We start from the raw sequence: 24,242 nt of genomic DNA, 5'->3' as shown, positions 1-24,242 counted from the left end.
AGTCCTGCCCATTTGTGTAGGACTACGTTACTAGTATTCAGAGCAGTAGCGTGGAACCATGGCGCCCGGAGAAAGTGCATGTCATAGCGCCCCCCCTCCCTATACTGAACTGTGCTAGTGGGGTATGGCCAGCCTGTGGGGGAATACTGAAGAGAAGAGAAAACAGCCAGCAGTGACAGTATTATGCTGGGCATTGAGGTCCCATTGGGGGAATGGAATGCTTTAGTGATGCACATTAAGGGGTAGCTCCTTGCCGCTGCTTTTTTTAAGTATAGCACCTAGGATCTGACTTTTATCTCCTTTGAATCATTGTTTTTATTCAATAGAGGAGATTGTATTATATATTCTGATCATTTAACTTAAATTGACAGAATACAAGTGCTAGAATGAGATTCCACAGGGTGCACAGCTTATTACTGCAATTACTGCCCCAAGCAGCTTTCACTGGAGTGGGAACACCTATGGGAAGCTCCATGAATTCCAGAACTCTGGATGGCGCCCTCTTTCCATTTTGGCGCCCGCAGCTCATGCTCCACTGGAACCACCCTCGCTACTCCCCTGCTAGTATTACAGTGATAGTACTGCTGGGGTTATTCCAAAGTCAAAGCACTTGAGACAAAAACCCAAGTCTAATGGTGGCCATACACGGTGAGATTCAAAAGTTGGTAAGATCAGTTGTACGATTTCCCTTAAAATTATTCCCTTAAGATCTTGGGCGATTTGTTTTGAAAATGCAACGATTTCACATAAGACTTCACATAAGACTTCAAATCATACACGATAGGTTGAGGTCTCTCTGCAAAACCATCTGATCTGCGATCCAACTAGACGACGGCAGGGACGCGCATCGGGGTCGCAGAAGACTCAAAATACAACTATTTTCATAAGATTGGTCTGTCCAACCTGTAAAAACAGCCCAAATCGTGTGATCAATCGTCTAGTGTATGGCTAGCAAAAGTATTCCCCCATACAGAGTCTATATAATAATTAACACATACTATGGGCAAGATGTAATAGGGTCAGAGTGTTCCTAGCGAGACAAACCCGGACCTTCTTGCACATTTAAAGGACCGAGTTTGTCTCACATCTCACCAAATGTAATAGCCTGCAAACTTGTGAGTTCGAGACTATTACATTATGCAAGTCTGTGTGAGTTTACGCCTATAAGAAACTCGGACCTTTAATGCGACTTTCATTACAAGGTCCAAGTTATACAGAAGCCTTCACAAATCAGTGAGATCCGAGTTTAAAAAAAATTGTAAACTGTAAAGGTTGTTTGTGTAAAAAAAAATGCAACGCAGTTGCTAATATCAGCGGTGATATGCTAATGTTTACATTCGCATTGCGATCTCAGCCTAAGAGTAGGACGCCCACTTCCCCTTACTCACATCCATACACTTGGGCAACATAGCGAAACAATCAGTAACATCGAGTAACATCGGACCCATACGCACAGTTAAGGCAGGTCAAACGTCAGACAGGAATTGCTTACTCCTCAGGCGGTGTCTGGTATCGCAGTGACTAATATATGCATGCCCATGCAACGCCGTCCCTACGCTCTAACACGCCTGCATACGCCCAACCACTCCCCCATCACCACCCACAAACGGCACTTCCACTCAATCACTCTGCAATGGGTCTGCGTACACACTGCGCTCTCATTCCCGATCGCAGTGGCTAGGTCGTGCACGCGCACTGCGACTCATACGCAGATCGCGAAAATCGGCCGACTGCGAACGTCTTAGCTCTTGTGATCCTTGCTGAATCAGGCCCTATGAACACAATTATCACATTTTCTACACTTCTTTCCCCCTCACTGAGGATGGGGGACTACCTTAGTTACATCAATATTGCTCCACGGTGACACCGTGGTTAGTATTGCTGTCTCACAGCTCTTGGTCCATGGTTTTGAATCCCATCGGGGCACTAATTGTTTGGATATTGGGCTTCCACCAGGTGCTCCGGTTTCCTCTCACAGTCCAAAGAAAGGATATTAGTAGGTGAATTGGCTGCTGACATAAAGGCCGTAGTTTGGTATAGAATATAAAATGTAATCTGTGATGATGGGCAGTAACTAACATGAGTTATTGAATATCTGTACAGAGCTGTGTCACATGGTGCTGCTATATGAACAACAATAATCAGAATATTTATAACCAGCATTGAACTATCAGTCCAATGCTGGTTATGCAGGATTATGCATCCTGTTGGGTAAAGGATCACTTCTGTACTTCACTTCTTCTCCATCAACTGTGAAAGGATAATGGTTCCAAAGGTTCTGCTATGCATTGCATTAGAGTGCTCACCAACATTGGTGCCAGGCAAGAGAATGATGTTGATTTCCTATCAGTAGATAGGCAGACCCTCTGACCTGACAAAAATGTAACTCACATTTGCTTAACTGATATGAATTTGTAGCTATACCCTGCCTCATCTTCAATCCACTGACTTACACAGCTGACAGTTCTAATGATAATGATGTACTAAAAACAAAATAGGCATTACAGCAATTTGCTGTGCTGTGAGGCAGATGTTCCCAGCGCAGTGAGAGAAAATGATCACAGTTATCCTTTGTTCAACACAGTCTTCCCCTCACAGTTGTTTTCACACTTGTTTCAACACCCACCTACGCAATCCTAATAAAAGTCAGCACTTTGCACTACAGAGTGTTATGTGTGTTTTATTTTCCTTTCTGTACTTTCTATATGCTTAAGTTTCAAATAATTAGAAAAATCTGTTTAGGGAACAGAAAATACAATGTAGAACAATGCCATGTTTCTGTATTATTATTTCTCTGCTTCCACAGGTTTATATTAGGGTACCTTCCTATTCTGTGGTATTGTATATTTAAATTGTTATCAACATTATGAATCTATATCAATATTACCTTATAAGTGTAGTATATGTTTTACCATACATCATGTACACTATGTAACGCTGGAACATTAATCTGTTTTCCAGAACCGTAACAGGGCACGGTTGCGCCCTGTGCTGACCCCGCCCACTGAGGGCACGACGTCATGATGTTTTGCACATTACGTCATTACGTCGTGCAGAAGGGGGCGTGACCAACTGCTCTGGTTAGTGCAGCGCTGACCGGGCATCCTCAGAATGCCTGATTGGTTGCATATACTAAGCACAGGTCGCACCGTGGGTGCTGCAGCAGAAATCCTGGCTGCAGGGTGCAATTCCAGGCACCCTGCTAGCCAGGAGCAAAGGCTGAGGGGGCGACGGTGCCGCCCACAGAGCCTCTGCATGACGGCACAGGTCGCCCATAGTGCTCTGCTGTTTTTATCAAACTTTATTAGCAGAAACAGTAATGTAACATTTTGCTCTTAAATTCGGCAAAGGTTTTCAAAACTCTAATAGGGACTGTGAAACATTTTAATAGTAATTTTGCTAACCAGTATGGGTTTCCACATTGCCTTACCTATCCCTTTTGATTAGATTGTGTGGAAAATATTCTCACAAAAGAGAGTGTGGTCTCTCCTGAGCAGATGCGGTGAAGCACGATGCCTGCTTAGTAGAGGTCTCCGATATACTCTTAGGAGAGCAGGGAGAGAGCCATGGAGTGGCGGGCAACTTCATATTGCTGGGTCCCGCAGCATTCGTCCCCAATGTAATTTCACCACTGCTTTCACATACAATGGTTCTCTGGCATTCATGGTATTATAACCATTCCTCTTAGAAAAAACCCATAAGCCTTGCCCCTATCTGCCTAGAAATGCCCACTTCTGGCACCATTTTACAAATCAACACCCAGAATTGGTTATGTCATAGCTGCTGATAAAATACCGACTGAGAATACATAGAATGGAAGCTTACCAAAAGTATGAGATACGTGAGCTAATCTTGACTAAATTCATACTTTCAGAGCTGATATATTACAGAAATGTTTGTACAAAAGTTAATTATGAAACCTACTGTATTTCTGTTTCCACCTATACAGATTGTTTTGCTTCACATATTTTCCTTTACAGTTTTTAAAATCTTGGAGTTTATGTAAAGTGAGTAGTGTAACTTGCATGGAAACGCTCTACGCATACTCACAAGCAGATGCAGACTATACCTACCTATAGCTTGGTACCATTGAACGATGTACTTACTAACAAGCAAATATGGACAAGACATGAAGTGATCAAATTTGAATACAGTTGAAATATAGAGCATGTACTGTAATACAGCCTATTAGTCTATACCAGAGGTTCCCAAACACGTTCCTCAAGGCTCCCCAACAGTTCAGGTTTTAGCGATATCCATGGTTGAGCACAGGTGGTTAAATAAAATTGACTGAGATACTAATTAAGTCACCTGTGCTCAACCATGGATATCTCTAAAACCTGAACTGTTGGGGAGCCTTGAGGACCACGTTTGGGAACCTCTGGTTTATACTATATTTATAAAACGGGAAAAAAAAGTTTGCGCTTGATTCAAACTATATGTGGTTTGTGTTTTCTTATTTTTCTGTTATACAAATGATCACCACTGTGTACCATGAGATATTAGTGCAGGCATATAGATTTGTACTGACATTGTTCTCTTGGATCAATATTAGATTTCATTTTTTAGTGTATGCTACTGTTTGTTATGTTCTCTGTTTATTTAAAAAAATATTTCACTGCCTGATTTTTGAATACTTTCATTTGATTGAAAAATTATTGATACATTTGTGTTCATTTTAAAGTTTTCTTGCCCAAAGATAAACAACTTCTAAACTGAGGAAAGTCTGAACACGCTGTAACGGCAGAAATTCACTGTGCTCTAGACTTGTTTCACTCAGAAGGGAATTACTTCTTAATTACTCACCCCAGTTGGAAGCTTTTAGCTGGAAATTATTAATTCCTCTTGCTTTATGCTAATTTTTACTCAGAAAGTGAGGAATCTTATTCAATCTCTAAGACTCAAATTAAGCCATGTTTTAATTCATATTTTACTACAGTATTAACCCATAACTGTCAATACTGATTTTTTTTTTAATCAGTCAACTAATATTTATGCATTGTATTTTTATGTTTGTACCCTTAGATTCCACATCAACCGTTGGAACATTGTGCTCCCAGGGAGATGATTCCTCATGAAGTTGTTGGGTTCCCTTCAGGAATTAAATGTGATTTTCCTTTCACCAGACTGAAATCAGCATCTGTCAGACAGTGAGAAGGCAGTGGTGGTTGGCGGGGGTGGCAGAAAGCAAAACATGAAATCTAATCAAGAAAGGAGCAATGAAAGCCTACCACCAAAGAAACGTGAGCTTCCCGCCACCAGTCGACCTTCTGAAGAGAAGACAGTCGGACTGACAAGTGAAAACCACCGTACGGATAGTTTATCTTGGCTCCCCACCACAGCCAGCAGCCATGGTGGACGTCATCATGGGCCTGTAGGAACTTCAGTAGAAGCTGGTTTACAACAGGGGGTAGGTTTACATAAAACACTTTCAACTGGTATGGACTATTCCTCCCCTAGTGCTACAAGGTCGCTACCAGCTGCAACAACAGTTCCTGCCATTTATCAAACTGTGCAGTCTCAGTCGGGTGCATCTGTATCTCCTGTGCAATATACGAATGTGCCCCAAACGTTCCAGTTTATTGGACCGCAGTACAGTGGACCATCATATGCAGGATTCATCAACTCGCAGCTAATTTCACCTACATCGAATTCCGCATCAAGTGCTGTGTCCTCTACAACAGCAGGAGTCACCACTCCATCACAACGCTCCCAGATGGAGGCTTATTCCACTATGCTGGCCAGTGTAAGCGGCTTAAGCCAGCAGGGGCATAAAATTGAACCACATCTAGATCGGACTCCTGGATTGATTGCAGCAGGATCACCACCTACCCACCTAAGTCAATATGTCCATATTTCCAGCTCATCACAGAGTGGAGTCCGAACTCTATCACCACCAACTATCCCAGTCCATTTACATACGCATCCCTCAGTGATTCCACATACACTTACCCTGGGTACACCCTCCCAGGTGGTTGTGCAGTACTCAGATTCAGGAGCTCATTTTATTGCTAGGGACCCTACAAAGAAAGAAGAGAGTTTCAGGTCACAAGCCAAGGAGTTATTAAATGGGGAGATAGAGAAAGTTAGGAGATTTGTAGTTCCTTCCTCCACAGATGCACAGCTAATGAAAGCAGGCAATAATAAACCAGCTTCCCAACATTATGAGACAAGGCACATAGTTGTGCACCCTAGTACTGAATTCAGTGCGCGGGATCCCTCAGGTGTTCGGACCTCTGTCATGGTAGTGCCCAACAGCAACACAGCTGCCACAGACATGGATGTCCAACAAACCATTAAGAGAGAAACCTCACCCTCAACAGCTCATAACAAGGGAAGCTTACATTTAGGAAAACCAGCCCACCGGTCCTATGCTTTATCCCCTCAACAGACTTTATGCGCAGAAGGCGTAAAAACAATGGCCACTTTATCTCCTCACACAGTCATCCAGACAACTCACAGTGCAGCAGAGCAACTTTCTGTTGGGCTGCCTGCTGCAGCCTTTTATGCGGGTACACAACAGCCAGTTATTGGCTATCTCAGCAGTCAGCAGCAAACCATTGGCTACCATGGAAATTTGCCACAGCACTTGGTGATTCCAGGATCCCAGCCCTTGCTTATACCAGTTGGCAATCCGGACATTGAATCATCTGCGGTGGGGGTAGCACCTGCTATTGTCACGTCATCTCCCCAATTTGCAGCAGTGCCTCATACATTTGTCACTACGCCCATTCCTAAAAGCGATAACTACAGTGCTGAATCAATGGCAACTCAAACAACCTACCAGACCGCTTTGGTTCCGGCTCAAATCCACCTCCCAGTTGTACAGTCTGTTGCTTCTCCTATGGCAGCTGCTCCTACACTGCCCCCTTACTTCACAAAAGGGTCAATCATTCAGCTGGCCAATGGTGAGCTAAAGAAAGTAGAGGATTTGAAAACCGAAGACTTCATACAGAGTGCTGATATTAGCAATGACTTGAAAATCGACTCCAGCACAGTGGAGAGGATTGAGAACAGTCACAGTCCAGGCATTGCTGTGGTACAGTTTGCTGTGGGAGAGCACCGGGCACAGGTGGGTGAGAACATAATTTCTTATGGAAAACATAAATGCTCTAGTAAACATATTGTATTTTTAAACAGTCATATTCTTTCTGTTTTCCAACATTATTGTTGCTATTCTTAAATACCAGGTGTAAACAAGTTATGGACCTCAATCTGTCATTATTAGATAGATGATAACAATAGTACATAGAATCCGCTTTTCCAACATGTTGCCGTTCCAAGCATTTAATAACAAGCGTCAGGTGAAGCTCCAGTCAAACTGGCACAAATACTATTATGTCCTGTTGCCTTAGAAAGCTTTAATGTTCGGTTACTAACTAGATCACCTCTGAGTAGAAGTCATTGTTTTGGGTATACTTGGGGAATCGGTATGAAATACCGACAGTCGGGATCCTGGCAGTCAAAATCCCGACGCCGGGATCCCGTCAGGGTTAACATACCAACACTTACCGACACACCGGGATGCAGAACGCATACCGTACCTGGTGCCAAACATATCTGCTCAGCTGTGTACCAGTTAGACTTATATTAAATAAGGCATCTATAAAACAAAATATATCCAGAAGCAGATCACTTCTGTATCAAGACAAATAGAGAACCGTGAGTTTGGGATCTACCTATTATAATGGTCACAGACACACATGGATGCTGATGTGCATTTTCATATATTTAACTCCAGTGGTCAAAGTAGGAATTTAGAAGTGTTGGTATGGAGATTTGAAGTGAATGGCTGGAGGCCTGGGTGGGTACCACTAGCCCCCAAAAGCGTGAGGGATTTTTATTGTGTGAGAGCAATTTTATAGTATAATACAAAACATACAGTATAAATTATGCAATGCTGTCCATCCTATGTCCCCCTTCTATCCTTTTTCCAATTACTTCTCATCTGCGCTCATCCCCTATATTACTTCTCCTTTCCTTAATGGTTCCTGTGCTCCTTCATTGCTCTTATGTCTCGTTTGTGTACTTATTATTAGATTATTTAATTTTGTGGGCTGGTCACACTGCAGCGCTGTAAGAGCTGTCCCCCAACACCGATGCACACCCTCCTCTTCTTCTGCACTAACAGGGACAGATGTTGTTATACATTAATTACATTGTATTTCCCCTAGTGTTCCATCTAGGTAATATTTGAATGTTCCTAGAATGAAAAGATCTTTACTACAAGAAATTAAGAGGTCTGATCAGCATATAAGAGCCATGTGGTCTCATGGGCATATTGGGGGTGTATGCAAGGAGCATGTGGGGAGGTGTGACAGGCCTATAATTGGCATGTGGGGAGGTCTGATGGGCATGCAAGAAGGTCATGTAGGATGGACTGATGAACATGTGGAGAGGAATGTTGCTAGGATTGATGGGCATATAAGGGGCATGTGGTGGGGGGCTTGTGGGTATGAAAGGGAGCATGTGGGGTTGTCTGGTGGGTATGTAGAAGGCATGAGTTCTGATGGCTTGTGAGGTGAGTTTGTAAGGGGTCTGTGGGGTGGTCTGGTGGGTATATAGGGGGCATGTTGGGAAGTCTGATGGCATGTGAGGATGTCTGGTAGGTATGTAGGGGGCATGTGAGGAGGTCTGATGACATGTGGGGTGGGCTGGCGGGTACATAGGGGGCATGTGGGGAGGTCTGATGACAATCTGGTCACTGTCAGTTGGAGCCGGCAACTGGAAGTTTGCAGCAGTCCCTGAAAAGAATAGGGTGAAGCCAGTAAGTAGCATTCTAGAAATAATCAGTGGGGAAGACTTTGACCTAAAATTATTTTATATTGAGACTGAAATATTTTTTGTGAGGATTACAAATTTTCTCCATTAGTATATGGATGATGGACTGAGGGCCTGATTCAGAGCCACTCGCTAGATGCGATCGCTCGCACGATGTGTATGCAAATTGCGTAGGCAGTGCTACCGCACAGCAATGCATTAGCATGCCCAGTATTCCTTAGAGAGTGATCACATAGTGTATACAGACACCCACCAGCCTGTTTTAAGACGTCCACTTGTGCATGTCATGTCCAGGAAGTGTATGCAACCATCGGTACATCGGGCAACATCGGATGCTATCGCAGCGTTTGAGGTTGACCATACCCTGCTGCAAGTACTACGAGCACTTCAGTGTAAAAACAAGCCAAGTGACGTGTACTATGATGCTGTCTTATAATTATGCACACCTATAAAACGCCATTGAGATGCTCAGGCACGCCTGCGTTTGCACCTCCACTCCCCCGTTTTTAATGGCCAGTCCCCTGTCACTCACTCTGCTGGGCTGTCTATGCGCAGCGAGCAAATGCATTGTGAACTTTAGCTATGGTATGCGCATGCGCACTGCGATACATACGCACAATGCATACACACTGCATACCATCGGCAGCAGCGAGAGTATACATCTTAGCGAGCGGGTCTGAATGAACTCCTGAATTCCTACATGATGATGATTAACATTAATGGTGCGTACACACGGTACGATAAAAATGCACAATATGAATGATAACAATATCGACCATATCGTTATCATTCAGATCATTCATTCTTTGTTGCCATAGACCAGTGATGCTTGGGCACATATGGATGATAACGATATCGACCATCGCCCGTGCATACAGGCCAACCTGGTCGATATCGACAAGGTTACATAGGGACCCGCGAGTGTTGATCGTTGATCGCGGGTCGCTTGCCCATCGTTGGTGGGTTGATGGTGTGCTGGATGAACAATAACAATCATAATGCACACCGGGATGGTGCAGGACGAACTGTCAGCGATATCATTATCGCTGACTGATCATACTGTGGCCCTGATTCAGAGCCGGACGCTCTGACAGAGCGCTCGCTCTGAATCAGGGCCGGCCTTCTTGTTTTTTAGAGCGGCCTCCTGGCCGCTCGCATAGTTGTGGGTGACCACCCACAGCTATAGCAAGTGTCCAGGAAGATGGTTGCGGTGGTCAGAACCATTGCGACCATCGGGCTTGCGACGAGACCCTTGTGGTAGGGTCTCGTTGCCGCAAGCCCCAGAGAGATTTCGGCTCTAACAGAGCCGAAATCTCTCCCACTGACATCACTCGTGATGTCAGTGGGGCCGCCCCCAAACGGAGGCGTTCACATGGGAACACCTCCGTTTGGGCAGCCACTCCCCTGGCCCACCCACAAAAGGGGGCGTGCTGTCACTCAACATCCACAGCACGCCCCCTTTGGTACGAGACCCAGAGCGACGGATTGCCCATCGCTATCCAGGTCTCGCGCATGCGCACGACGGAGCCGGCTCCATCGTGCACATGCTCACTGGGCCACCATCAACCCGCTTGCAAGCGCATAGCGCTTGCGAGCGGGTCTGAATCAGGCCCTGTGTGTATGCACCTAGATGATTCTATTTTGTTATTGGATACAGCAAAATAAATATTTGATAATCACATACAAAGAGCAAATATATTCAATTATTCAGGGACAGTAGTGAATACAGTCAACAAAACCTGACCAATGACATTGACACAAAGCTAAGCTTGTACATTTTGATCTATTATATGTGAATATGAAAGGCAAATAATTACTGTTTGTTCCCTTTTAAAACTACATAGTGGGCAAAACTACGAGGGCTGATTGAAAAGTAATGAGACTGATTTTTTTATTCAGAATCAGATGACTCCACAGGATCTCAACATTTTTCTTTTCAAAGTAGCATCACATTCAATAAATTTTTTGCAGCGTTTCAACAACTATTCAAAAGCATACAGTAGACAGTTTTGTGCCATTGCGTTTAGTGTTGCAGCTGTGGCATTTTTCACTTCATTATCTGTTGAGAACTTCTTTCCGCGCAGATGGTTTTTCATGGTTGGGAATGCCCACAAATCACAGGGTGCTAGGTCCAGGCTATATGGAGGGTGTTCCAGTGCTGTTCCATTAATTTCAGGTAGTGCTGCCAATGCAACAGTAGCAACATGTGGTCGGGCATTGTCAAGACGTTTGCATAGTAGTCACCATTAATCGTCTGTCCATGGGGAACCCAGTGCTGTAAGATCATACCGTTCACAGCACATAACAGCAGAAGCATGACTTTACATGCCGAAGGAATCACACAGAATTTTCTGGACGGAGGCGAATTCACGAGTTTCCATACACTGGACTGTTGTTTGGATTCTGGATCATAATAACAAATCCACAATTCGTCACACGTCACACTCAATGTTAGGAAATCGGGTATCCTCTCCAACATTCGAACGGTGTTTTTGCATGATTCAACTTGTCGTCGCATCTGCTTTTCTGTGAGATTTCTGGGTACCCACCTGGCACACACGCAATGCATTTTCAGTTCCTTTGTCACAATATGCTGAATTTGTTCCAATGACATGCCAAGTGAAGCCGAAAGTTCACGTAAAGTTACCCTTCTGTCATTTTGCAACATCTCCACAGCAATGTTGACATCTGTAACCGCGGTGGAAGGTCTCCCAGAACGCACTTCGTCAGTCACTCGCGTATTAGCCTCTTTGAAGTGCTTCCACCACCGCAACACTGGAGTGCAGCTAATTGTTCCTCCACCGTATGCTTGCCGTAACATTTCATGAGTTTCATTTCCACTTTTTCCAATTTAACACAAAGTTCAATCACACATCTGACATAATCTCAGACACTTCCTCATCCACCATAACGAAACATACAAAGATCTTCCACTCGCTGTGACCAAACAAAGAAGACTACGGCAGCCCAACTGCAGGTTCAGACACATCGATGTATGAGCTTCACAATTACCAGCATAGCGTTGCCACGTCTACCTATGGGACAGAAAAACAGAGGCAATCTCATTACTTTTCAATCAGCCCTCGTGTATATATAATCCTTACTCTGGCCACACACAATGCAGTCTGGTCATCTGGTCTGATACCCAATTGGCCTAGAGTGTGCTCAATCTGGCCACAAATGAGCACAAATGACATTTGTTCAGTCATTTAGCTGCCATGACACCAGATTGTCCAGCATAAAATGTGCTCTCTGCTCTCCTGCCACTGCAGAGTCAGCCTCAAAATGCCAATAACAGGACTGGACTTTGATCTGGGATGTGGTCACATATAATACAATTATTAGTCAATTAATTTAAAACTTACTGAGTTGGCCAACCACATCTGCATGAGTTTGGCCAGATTTTCAGTCAGAAAAATACATAGGAAAAAAACAGAAAAGATTTCAGGATTTAGACTACAATTAAGCTGGACAGGTCGAATTCTGACACTTGGCATTCATTTGGATCACATTGATGCTTTGTAGTTGTTAAAGTCAGCAGATAACTGACTTACTGTATAGGTAGGTAGAATCATTTGCCAACCAGATTTACAACTATAGGCCTTATTTATCAACGAGTTTTATCATTCACATCGAGAGATAAAACTTGTTGCGTATGATAATGGTGCTCCAGCCATTCAGCTCCCACTTGTCAATTTTCAAACAGATGACAGTTGGGAGCTGATTGGCTGGAGCCCCATTATCATTCACAGCGAGTTTTATCACTTGTTGTGAATGATAAAACTTGTTGATAAATGAACCCCTATATCTGAAACTATCTCATTATTTGGATTATTCTCAGTCATCTAACTAATTTTTGGTTCACAAATGAATTGTGATCAGGACACGTTAGTGATACCGCTGACATCACTAAAGTTGCCTGATTCCAATTGTGGGATCAGGTTTAACCTTATGCACATTTATTTTTTATTTCTGCCTGATTCTACTTCATATAGCTACACAAAGTAATAAAGATTGTCTGTAGCATACAGCACATTCATTCTAATAGGATAGTTCCTTGATTACATGGGTTTCCCAAGACATATGACAGCATTGCAATTAGCAATATAATCTGCATGTGCTCCTTGTACAGAGCTGTCCTTATATCAGTGTAAGGTAAGGCTGTGCAGGTCATTTTCCTGGTTATCTGTTGGCTGCCTTAAATAATGCCACCAAACACAATTCAATAAATGTCAGGAAATGGAAACATGCTTACACATATTATATAAAATATAATCAACATTACCTAAACTGCTTTTGTTAGTTCTTAGTTCTAGAAAATAGAACTGTGAAATGTATATGATAAAATCCCCCACCCACGATCTTAAAGGGTAAGCCCAGCTCATGAATGACTAATATAAGTTTCTCTGTGGTGTTGCCTATTTGTTTGAGCATATTGTGGTGTTGTATGACCAAATGCCATCAGATATGAATCATTTATCTTCCTTTCGCTGTTTTATACAGGTTACGCCACAGTTTTGTCTGCCTTTCAGCTGGAAAGAAAGCGTTCATACCAGATGTTTCATCTGTTTATTAATCTTTTTAATGTACTTTTTAATGTATATGCAATAAAAACTCACTGCGCCTCAGTCAAACCCTGGATAAGACAGATTGGTATATAGTGGAACAGTGCAGCATATGGCATGATATAAATGTAGCGACACAAGCTGAAGTGTCAATGAGCAAACTAACTTTGATAGCTTTAGCATACCGTAGGTATTGTATTGATGAAGTGTAGTCCCCCATAGTCACCTGATAGGATGGGGCATGCATGAGCCATGACCTTTTCATTCATCTTTTCTCTGCCTATTAATGTCACTGACCTACTTACTCTTATTTAAAAGTTTGCCTAAAGTACATGTTACTAATTAAATCACATGCATACTTAGCACCCAAGTTTATTATTAGTAAGTCCTGTCCCAACATGTACAATTCTATTTGTTTTTCAATGAATTCTTGTACTTTGCTAAATTATCTGCTAGTGGTTCTTTTAGTTTTTTTTTTACATCTCTTTATATATAAAAGTAGGGAGTCTAAAAATAAACAACTAATTCCTTCACTGACAAAAAAGTACATGATCAAAATGTGTCCGCCCAATAGGGCGAGAGGGGTTAGAAACATTAAGGGCTGTGTCAGAGTCGCACCCAAGTCGGCCGCATTGCATGCTCAGGAATAAATGTGAATTTTCACCTGTGTTCAGAGTTCGCCGCACCACTACCATCCATTAGCTTATTAAAGTAGCCATCGTCACTATCAGCACATGCATACAGCTGCCTGTTCTCTCCGCACCTGGTGCAAGAGATCCATCTGAAAAACAGACAGATATCTGTTTATAGTCAAATCTGCGTAGGCTGCAATTCTGTCTACATACCCAGGACACTAGGTGCGAATGCCCAGTTACAACCATTCAGCCGCAAGTCGAGATGCGGCCGAGTGTGTCCGATTCTGAATCACATGCAGTTACTCAAAGCTGTGTGTGCTCGGCTCGGACACATGCACAGTGCTAAAAATCTCAAGATCCAGCCACAAAATGGACTGGTTTGCATGTCTGAATTAGGTACTGAGAGGCATATTTATCATCCTTTCAGCCAGCCCCCACAATATATATCCTTTATAGCTGCAATTCATGCCAATAAGTAATCTTTATTCTCCCAAATGTTACATTTACGAGTTGCCGGGACAGGGGCTTCGATCATTGCGATAATTTTACTTCCTGCTTTGACCCCTCAGCACAACTACTGCGCATGCGCCAACAGACGTCAGTGCATGTGCTAGCCGAAACCACCCATGGAATACACGGAAAGGTAGCCCTTTGGTTACTATAGGCTTTGCATTCCGGAACTTGGTAAATCAGGCATCACAGCAGCCCCATAGAAACCTGTTGTTGTTGTCTTAAATGGAGACGACCGCAGCAGATATTGGAGGTATGTGCTGCGGTCCCTAAGTCATACATCTTGGGTATAATTAATATTTGCTGGAATATTTATTTTAAAGGGAAGAGTGATAGGGTGAGGGATTGTGCAAACAAAATCTTATGGCTGTCTCAGGGTACCAGTTTATTGGACTGTGTTGGCTATGCAAGTAACTAGTAGCCACATATGCAATACAGATACTAAACACTTCCAGGAAGGGTAGAATTATTGAATAAAAACTATGGCCCCAAACATTATAAAAGGAGTTTTTGTATAATTTAGCAGAATTCTATTGACTACAGCATTTTTTGATGGTTGTAATAGTGTCTTCCATTCTTTTGCTAATGGCAACTTTGTTCCATTGCAGTTGTGGGGGATTGATTTGTATGTGGGCTTACTGAGTGCTGCTATGGGTTTACACAATAGAACCTCGGTGTAGCTGACTATTAGTTTCACTTACTAATAATGGCTCATCCCATGGAATTGTTACATCGGTTACAAAACCAAACCAAATAAATTATGAATTTTTATATTTGAATCTTTTATAACAATGTATAACACTATACAGAGACTGTTAATCGAGATGACATACAAGGCCACACCATTTGTTTTAGTATTTTTTCCTAGCTGATGTGACATTTTCATGAAATGATCCTACAGTGTAAATGTTGGCCCATTAGGCAGAAATGGCAGGGCAATCCCACCAAATGTGCATGAGTGTCCCAGTGTTTCCACCCCAACAGAAGTCAGACATTTGGGGGGGAGACCATATACCATCTGGTACATGTTTTGTGCTTGTTTCCTTTAATGCAATATTAACTGAGGGATACTGTGTAGTCCTAATCTCATATTGATGCAAATGATTCTGTAATATAGGCAATAAGAAACCTAAGGTGCTTTGTAACAGTGAGAGAGTTCCCTTTAATGGAAAGACTATTGGACTGATTCTGAGTCACACACAAAGTGGCTGTATTAATGGGCAGCTGTGGGAACTGGATTTACTACCTTATGCTAATGTGAGAATCCAATCAACTAATGCCAGGTTCATGCGCGTGCAAGCAGAAACCTGTGCCTCCCATTGCACCCCATGCGAGGTGCAAGAGATCCATCAGAAACAGGCCTCCCTTCCTCATACACATGATTTAGAAATGCACTGAGCTTTTAATACAAGCCCACTACACTCCCACAAGTCAGGGTGGTTCCAGGCGATTGCATTGTCACTGCCCAGTTCACACCTCGAAATATCAAATTTCACAGTAAGACAGATCCAGCCAAATTCTGTCCAACTCACAATAGGAAGGATATCCACATAAATATGTAACTTTGCAGAAACATCCACTTTATATTTCATTAATGTACTGTACAAAGAAGGAAAACCTTAAACACAAATAAAAGGCAAAATGTCCACCACCCCATATTTATGGATTACACCCTATCAATGAGGTTCTTTGATATTAGGAGACTGGAAAACAAATAACTGATTAGTGGAAAGGAAAATACAGCAAAGGATAGGCTGCAGTTGCTATCCCTCCCTCCCCTTCTCCCTCTTCAAGTGATCAGAGCAATCTATAGGTGTGGCTCAAACACTATACGCAGAGGAGAATGCAGAAAACAGTCTGGATTATGAAAAGCAGACAGCACATTCATTTATGCAGAGCTAGCAGAGGCAATCCTAGGCCTTAAACACAATGCTGGACAACAAGACTATCTGGCCTTTGGCATATGTAGAAATAAATATTTCCAGTGGGAATTAAACCAGGTAGGATATTATTGGGAAGGCCCAAGCTGACAAACATTCATACAGTTCTATTAAAGTCAAAGGAGCGAACTCTCTGTACCTTGATAAACAAATAGCGAAGGCTTCCATTAGAGCTATTCGAGATGGCATCATATCTCTAAGCATTACCCTCATGGGGAAAATTAGGCTAAAAGGACAAGATATAATAGGCTTACCAAAGATTTTCAAATAGCTGCAAACATGGCCGGACTGACCATCGGGCACTTCTGGCAAATGCCAGAAGGGCCGATGGCTGCGTGGGCCGGTCTGTCCGTCTACAGGGATACAGTACTATTGAAATTGTCTCTCACAAAATGGTCGCCGCCTCATAGGAGACATCGTAGCACATTGACATTTGAGAGGTCTTCATTTGCCATGTTCTGCTGCCAGACGCTAGAGGACCAGCTGTAGCTCTAGTAACAAGGAGCAGCTAGTTCAGCAAAATCCCGGGCAAGACCTGCATGCTGCCTCCCCTGCCTTTCAGGTAAGTTTTTTTTTTTTTCATTATGTGTGTGTCTACTTGGGGGTGGCACTACTGTGGGGGGATTACTACTAGGGGGACTACTACTACAAGGGGGGGGACAACTACTAGGGACACTGCATCAGGGGTGCTACTACTGTGGGGGGATTACTACTAGGGGGACTACTATTACAAGGGAGGGAACAACTACTAGGGGTACTACTGTGGGGGGATTATTACTAGGGGGACTACTACTACTACAAGGGGGGGCTACTAGTAGGGGCACTGCATCGGGGGACCACTACTGGGGGTACTGCATATGGGGGGTCTACTACTAGGGGCACTACAAGGGGGGGACTACTACTAGGGGCACTACAAGGGGAGGGGACTACTACTAGTAGCACTACAAGGGGAGGGGACTACTACTAGGGGTACTGCATAGAGGGGGGACTACCACTGGGATCACTGCACCACTACTGGGAGCTCTATATAAAGGGCAATACTGGGGGCACTACATCGGGGGATCACTACTGGGGGCTCTATATAAAAGGCAATACTGGGGGTACTGCATAGGGGGGGACTACCACTGGGGGGACTGCATTGTGGGACCACTACTGGGGGCTCTATATAAAGGGCAATCCTCAGGATACTGCATAGGGAGGGGGGGCCACTATTTAAAGGGCACTGCATGGGGAGACTACAACTGGGGCCACTATTTAAAGGGCACTGCATAAGGGGTACCACTATTGGGGGCACTGCATGGGGGGACTACCACTGGGGGCACTGCATAGGGTGTACCACTACTGGGGGCACTGCATAGGGGGCACTACTACTGGGGACACTATATAATGGGCTTACTACTGGGGGCACAAGGGGCACTGCACAGGGGGGACCACTACTGGGGCACTGTATAAGGGGCACTGCATAGGGGGGGATCACTACTGGGGGCACTACTGGAGGCCTGCATAAGGGGGACCTCTCCTGGGGCACAAGGGGCACTGCATAAGGGGGACCACTATTGGGGGCACTGAATAGGGAGGACCACTACAGGGGGTGCTGTATAAAGGGTACTGCATAGGGGGGACCACTACTGGGGGCACTGCATAGGGAGGGACTACTACTGGGGGCACTATATAAGGGGCACTACTGGGAGACTGCATAAGGGGGACCACTCCTCGGGCACTGCATTGCACAGGGGGGGACAACTACTGGGAGCACAGTATAAGGGGGATCACTTCTGGGGGCCTACATAGGGTGACCACTACTGGGGGCATTGCATACTCGTAGTACTGTATAACGGGAACTACTGGGGGGACTGCATTAAGGTACATATGGAAAGGACTGTTCCCAGAGTGACGAGAAAGGGGTATGTGTAATGATTATGGCTTTTTCCATGAGACCACGGCCCCTTAATTTGTTTGGGCACATGCAATAATATGCCTGGGGGCACCAAAAAATATATTTGCTTATCAATAAATTTGGGCTAGGGCCGCCACTGTCTATATGGCTGGGATTCTACAAGCTGCTGGTGACTGGGCAGGATAGAGGAGGAGGCTTGTGTACTGTACCATGCTTATTTATGTATTCACAAGATGTTCTATTGGATTGCAGCAATAGCCCTCTCTGAGTGTTGTTTACTGTGTGCCTTGGACACATTACAGCTAGAGTGACCCATATATACACATATTGTTTCCCATATTTTTCTCACTTTTCACCAAATTTTTTTGTTTGTTAAAAACTGAGCTTTTCATACTTACCCTCCCCCCTTCTCCCCCTAACCCTCCCCATTAGTGCCTAAACCTAACCCTCCCCCCCTTCGTGCCTAGACCTAACCCTCCACCCTTCGTACCTAAACCTAACCCTCCCCCTATTTCTGTACTCATTCTGCTCTCCAGCTCCATTATGCCCTGTTCCCCTCTCCCCGTGTCTGTACATGTTCTGCTCTCCCCTCCCACCTGTGCCACCTGTTCCCCTCTCCCCATGCCTGTACATGTTCTGCTCTCCTGTGTACTCTGCCCTCCCACCTCTGTGCCCCCTATTCCCCTCTCCCCGTGTCTCTACATGTTCTGCTCTCCTGTGTACTCTGCCCTCCCACCTCTGTGCCCTCTGTTCCCCTCTCCCCATGTCTGTACCCCTTCTGCTCTCCTGTGTACTCTGCCCTCCCACCTCTGTGACCCCTGTTCCCCTCTCCCCGTGTCTGTACCCCTTCTGCCCTCCCACCTCTGTGACCCCTGTTCCCCTCTCCCCATGTCTGTACCCCTTCTACTCTCCTGTATACTCTGCCTCCCACCTCTGTGACCCTTGTTCCCCTCTCCCCATGTCTGTACCCCTTCTGCTCTCCTGTGTACTCTGCCCTCCCACCTCTGTGCCCCCCGTTCCCCTTTCCTCATGTCTGTACCCCTTCTGCTCTCCCGTGTATTCTGCCCTCCCACCTCTGTGACCCCTGTTCCCCTCTCCCCATGCTTTTTACCCTTTCTGCTTTTCTGTGTACTAAGTGCCCCCTATTCTCCTTATGTCTGTACCCCTTCTGCTGTTCTGTGCTTTTTTTATGGACTACACGCAGTGAGGCATAAATTGTCATAGGATCCAGACACTATGGAGTAGGACCCCATTTTTTTTAAAGTGAGGGGTCCCTGGGACCCACACTTTTTTTCATTTAGCGTGATTACTAGTTGTAAGGGGCATTACTGTGTGTAACTTGAATGAGGGGCACTACTCTGCAGTGTAATGTGACAAAGGGGCACTATGGTATGGAATAATTTGAATTGGGGGTACTATTGTGTGCTCACACCCCTTCTCAGCGAACACACAACTGTTTTTTTCGACGCGCGCCTACGGTGCGCATACTACCATATTCTTTTGTGTCAGGGGAAACCAAAGCTCTTTATGTCTACAGGGCATCAAAATTTGTAGTAACAGCTCTGCTTTGATGGCACAGACGTGTCCTCCTCTGCTCAGCTCCCCTGGCCTATAAAATTCCTACAGTGATCACCATCTAATCCTCTACAACTACTAGGCTAGGCCTTGGTCAATTGGGAAAATGCCTTTCCTTTACTTTGTGCGTGACATATACCAATGTAGCGCCAGCTTTACCTAACAGAACTAACCAAATACCAAATGTTTAAATATGACACATGTTTAAATCCCCTGCAGGATGTGCTCTTTTGTGTGTATTTTAATACAGAGAATGATGTACACTTTTATGTTCTAATAATTACAGTATATGTGTAAGCGCATAGACGAAGATGTGGGAGGAGTCAGGATTAGTAAGGGGAGGAGTCTATGCCAGGAGCCAGGTGCTGAAGCGAGGTGGGCCTGTGTGCTTTAAAATGCCAGGGCCTATTTTTAGTCCCAGTCCGACCCTGGCCGCAAAAGTCATTGAAATAACATTTTATTTTACAAGCAGCTCTGTAACTGAGCGATTTTCTGCCCTTTGTCGGCCCGTTCTCCTGAACAAGTGAAGTCATGCTGAGCGGGCAGGGCCACTGGCACCAGGAGGCGGAGCACTGCCTGGAGCATCCTAAGGATGATCCAGGCGGCTCTACAGGCTGCAGGGTGTGTCTCCAGAGCTTCCCATCATTATACAAATATATTTCAGGTAAGATTTGAATTGAATTAATGGGAACCAATTGGTTGTTGGAACCAATACTTAATGGAACTAAACAGTGGTGCACACTGTCTCAATTAATCCTAGTTTTATGTATGGAAGCGCCAGGTTGATAACAACTCAGATATTGATGTTAGCTCAAAGCTGATTATCAACAGCTTGAAATTACTTAACAGTCATCCTGGCTATGTCTATTGCTCATCGATGGGGTGGGGCAGGGGAGCAAAAGACTTTGGTTTAAACACAAGCTATTATATAGGTGCAAGCATAGCATGAGGGAGGTTTACAGCTCGCATTATTCTCTAGTTATTACTAAGCAGTAATTCTTACCACAATTATACACAGAACCAGATTGAATGGTACAAAACAATGGACAAAGGTTGAAAATCATCCTTTGTACTGGTAGCCATTTTACCATGCCTATAACATTTTGCACCATACAGTTTATAACCAAGGTAAACTGCTGGATACAACTCAGCTTCTACTGGGACATTACTTATAGAGTACTGCCAATCGTGGGTTTCTCTTCTGGGCTCTTGGCCATCATACTGCATGACAGGACCCGGACAGATGTTTGGCACGTGGGTCATCTGGAGGGCATGGAAGGTATGCAACCTTTTCAGGAAATCTAAAAGAAACACTCTTTATCCATTTGCAAACAGATATATCTACATTTGACTTCTCTAGTCAATGACGTACAATCTTAACAATATGGGGAGGGAGCCGACTCATTGGTTGGAACTGAAAGAAATACTACTTATACTGTAGATCTTATCTAGAAGGTCAAATTTCAACCTCTTAACCACCTGAGTTTACTGCATGTTGTCAGCCCCACTTAGGCATTTTTCCCTGCGATGTCTTCACAGTTAATACTGTAGATTCCTGTTGCCCTTCCTTGACTGTGGGCATGGACTCTGTGGAATTCACACCCTCCATTGACCTCTAAACTCTCATTCTCATTCCATCTCCTTGTCATTCTTCCCTTCACCGTTGTTGTTTTACCCTCTTTCCTAAATTCTCACCTTGCCCCTCCCTGTTAGGCTTTGGCAAATTATATCTGACATCTGTTTTTGCATTCACCTGTTCATATTGGTTGGGGGAAAAAAAAAGAAGAAAATGGAACACAACTTTTGTATGGAAATCTATAGTCGATTATATTTACTCATTGTTTGATTCCAGTATCACTTCAAAAATAACAGGTAGCAAAAGATATATATATATATATATATATATATATATATATTGGATTGTAGTACTTGTTTTAAAGAAGGGATCGAATAAGAGACATATATTTCTTCTTACCTGTAAGAGCGGTAGTGGTAAGGTGATGATCATCCAAGAGAGTTAGAAGTCCCTACATTCCTTATGTCTTGTTAATGCTCATAAGGAGATAGTTGAGGAGAATATAGGATTTCTGACAATCATGGGGTACCAAAATCTGGCTTCTTCATCCACAGATTGTACATTAGTGATCTAATGCAGAGGTTCCCGAACTCCCCCATTATAGTCCAGGTTTTAAGGATATCCATGCTTAAGCACAGGTGACTTAAGTAATACCTGTCAATTTGATTTAACCATCTGGATTCAAGCATGGATATCCTTGAAACCTGAACTGTAATGGAGGAGTTTGGGAAATCCAGACCTAATGCATTAACTCTATAATAACCTCTTACATTTGCATGAAGAGTAAAATAAATTCTGCTAAGTCTCTGATTATATCAATGCAGAGTTGTGTGGGGCATACATCGATAACCAGATCATGCCTTGGCTGCTGACCAGACAGAAACTGCTGCTTTATGCACTGAGATGACAGGTCCAATGAAGCACAGTGGACTGAACATCTTGCAATCATCTTTCAATTTATTATTAACTACATTCTTCCATTATTTAAATACTGTACTGTAATAATCAGCCCCACATGTGTGAAATAATCTCAATTACGTTATGCTGTCAGTTGTGTGAGCCTTTTTCAGGTTTATATCCTTAAATAAAATGTAAGTGTGTGTTATGGAGCCTTTTTATCATATTACTAGTGTGAGCGTTAAAATAATTACAATGAGATGTACCAGTGGGGGATAACGTGCACTCATTAGTCATTTGTCTTTTGTGTAATTGTATATATAAAGAATTATGTATGACAAGGACACAAGTGGCTGATGAGAAAACTCAATGAAACAACACATCCTTCCTCACAAAATAGCCAAATCATTGTTTGATATTGTTTTTGGTTTTTGTTTTGTTTTTCATTTTAAAAAATGTATGTTCCATTATTGTATCTATACAGGTCAGTGTGGAAGTCTTGATAGAATATCCCTTTTTCGTGTTTGGTCAGGGCTGGTCCTCCTGCAGCCCTGAGAGAACAAGCCAGCTGTTTGATTTGCCATGTTCCAAGTTGTCAGTTGGAGATGTCTGCATATCGCTTACCCTGAAGAATCTGAAAAATGGCTCCATAAAGAAGGGGCAACCCATGGATTCAGCTAGCATCTTGCTGAAGCACCCAAGGAATGACAGTCTGTCTGGAAATAAACATAGGTATGCAGAACAGGAGAATGGGATTAATCAGGGAAGTGTACAGGTGTCATCTGAGAATGGAGAACTAAGGTGTCCTGCTGGATTGAATGCCGTGACCTTTGAAGCCAAAATAGAACCTGGCAAGCCTATGGCAACAAGGAAGAGGAGGTGGTCTGCCCCCGAATCAAGGAAACTAGAGAAGTCTGAAGATGAACCACCATTGACTCTTCCCAAGCCTTCTTTTATTCCTCAGGAGGTTAAGATTTCTATCGAAGGTCGATCTAATGTAGGCAAGTGAAACTTGTTTAGAGAAGACAAATTAGGCTTACCCTTGTCTTTTTTTATTCAGATTACTGTACTGTAGAATAAATAACCCAGTATTTACATGCTATCATCTTATTTTAGGTTTATGTTATAACATTATTATAGTTGCGGCTGGTATCTTGCAGGAGACTCTTGATGCACATGTTCTTTCCACAAGTGTTGATTAGTGCAGGAGCTAGGATGTGGGGAAGCTACGCAAGAGGCAGTCTAAGCTTTCTGCAGTCTTGATGGAGAGGATTGTATAAACATGGCTTCTGTGATGTAGTTGCAGGGTGCCAAATTCATCTTCAAGCGACTTCTTCTTTTTAATCTTTCAGAGAGGATTACAAGGGAAATGTGAGCTGTCCCTTGTTAGAGGGTAAAGCTTCATGACTGTGTTTATGTTGCGGGTCACTGGCACAAAGAAACAGTAACAGTCTAAGGTCATTGTCATGTTGACAATCTGAATCAATACCATTTCACATACAGTATGTTGGAGTGATTATCCATGATTATGTTTCCATTAATTGGTCTCATCATAGATTTGTGACTAGTGCCAGAAAAATTTTTGGTGTTGTGTAGTTTCAACATCTGTTGATGATCCATTTACCTATAGACCGCAGAGAACATTTAAGATAACTTGAGTTTCTTGTAACGTGTATACACCTTGGCTAATGGCACTTGGTCTACAAATATAAATTCATCCTAAGGAAGCCTAACTGCACAAGTCAACGTCAGAGGGGCACAGTCCCTCTGTGCTCTAAAAAGTTTCTAATGTTTTTTTGCTGTGAAAAATTCAGTCATGTATGTCCTTTTAATTATTTTATATTATTAATATTATAAAATTCCAAT

At 43.5% G+C, this 24,242-nt stretch overlaps 1 protein-coding gene across 3 annotated transcripts in view; it reads left to right on the top strand.

Annotated features, from left to right (window-relative positions):
• The window catches only part of ATXN1 (ataxin 1), a 400,037-nt gene extending 376,625 nt beyond the window's left edge, over positions 1-23,412 (top strand). For all 3 annotated transcript variants that reach the window (XM_088475948.1, XM_088475949.1, XM_088475950.1), the window contains 2 exons: positions 5,026-7,072; positions 22,861-23,412. In XM_088475948.1, coding sequence (XP_088332074.1) covers positions 5,195-7,072; positions 22,861-23,385 — 2,403 coding nt within the window. In that variant the 5' untranslated portion in view covers positions 5,026-5,194 and the 3' untranslated portion in view covers positions 23,386-23,412. The remainder of the gene's footprint in view (positions 1-5,025; positions 7,073-22,860) is intronic.
• Positions 23,413-24,242: the final 830 nt, after the last annotated feature.

Source organism: Taudactylus pleione, unplaced genomic scaffold, assembly GCF_031769625.1.
Source record: "Taudactylus pleione unplaced genomic scaffold, aTauple2 ptg000179l, whole genome shotgun sequence".
Lineage (NCBI taxonomy): Eukaryota > Metazoa > Chordata > Amphibia > Anura > Myobatrachidae > Taudactylus > Taudactylus pleione.
The sequence above is the reverse complement of the archived record's forward strand: the minus strand, read 5'-3'. Positions and strand labels throughout refer to the sequence as shown.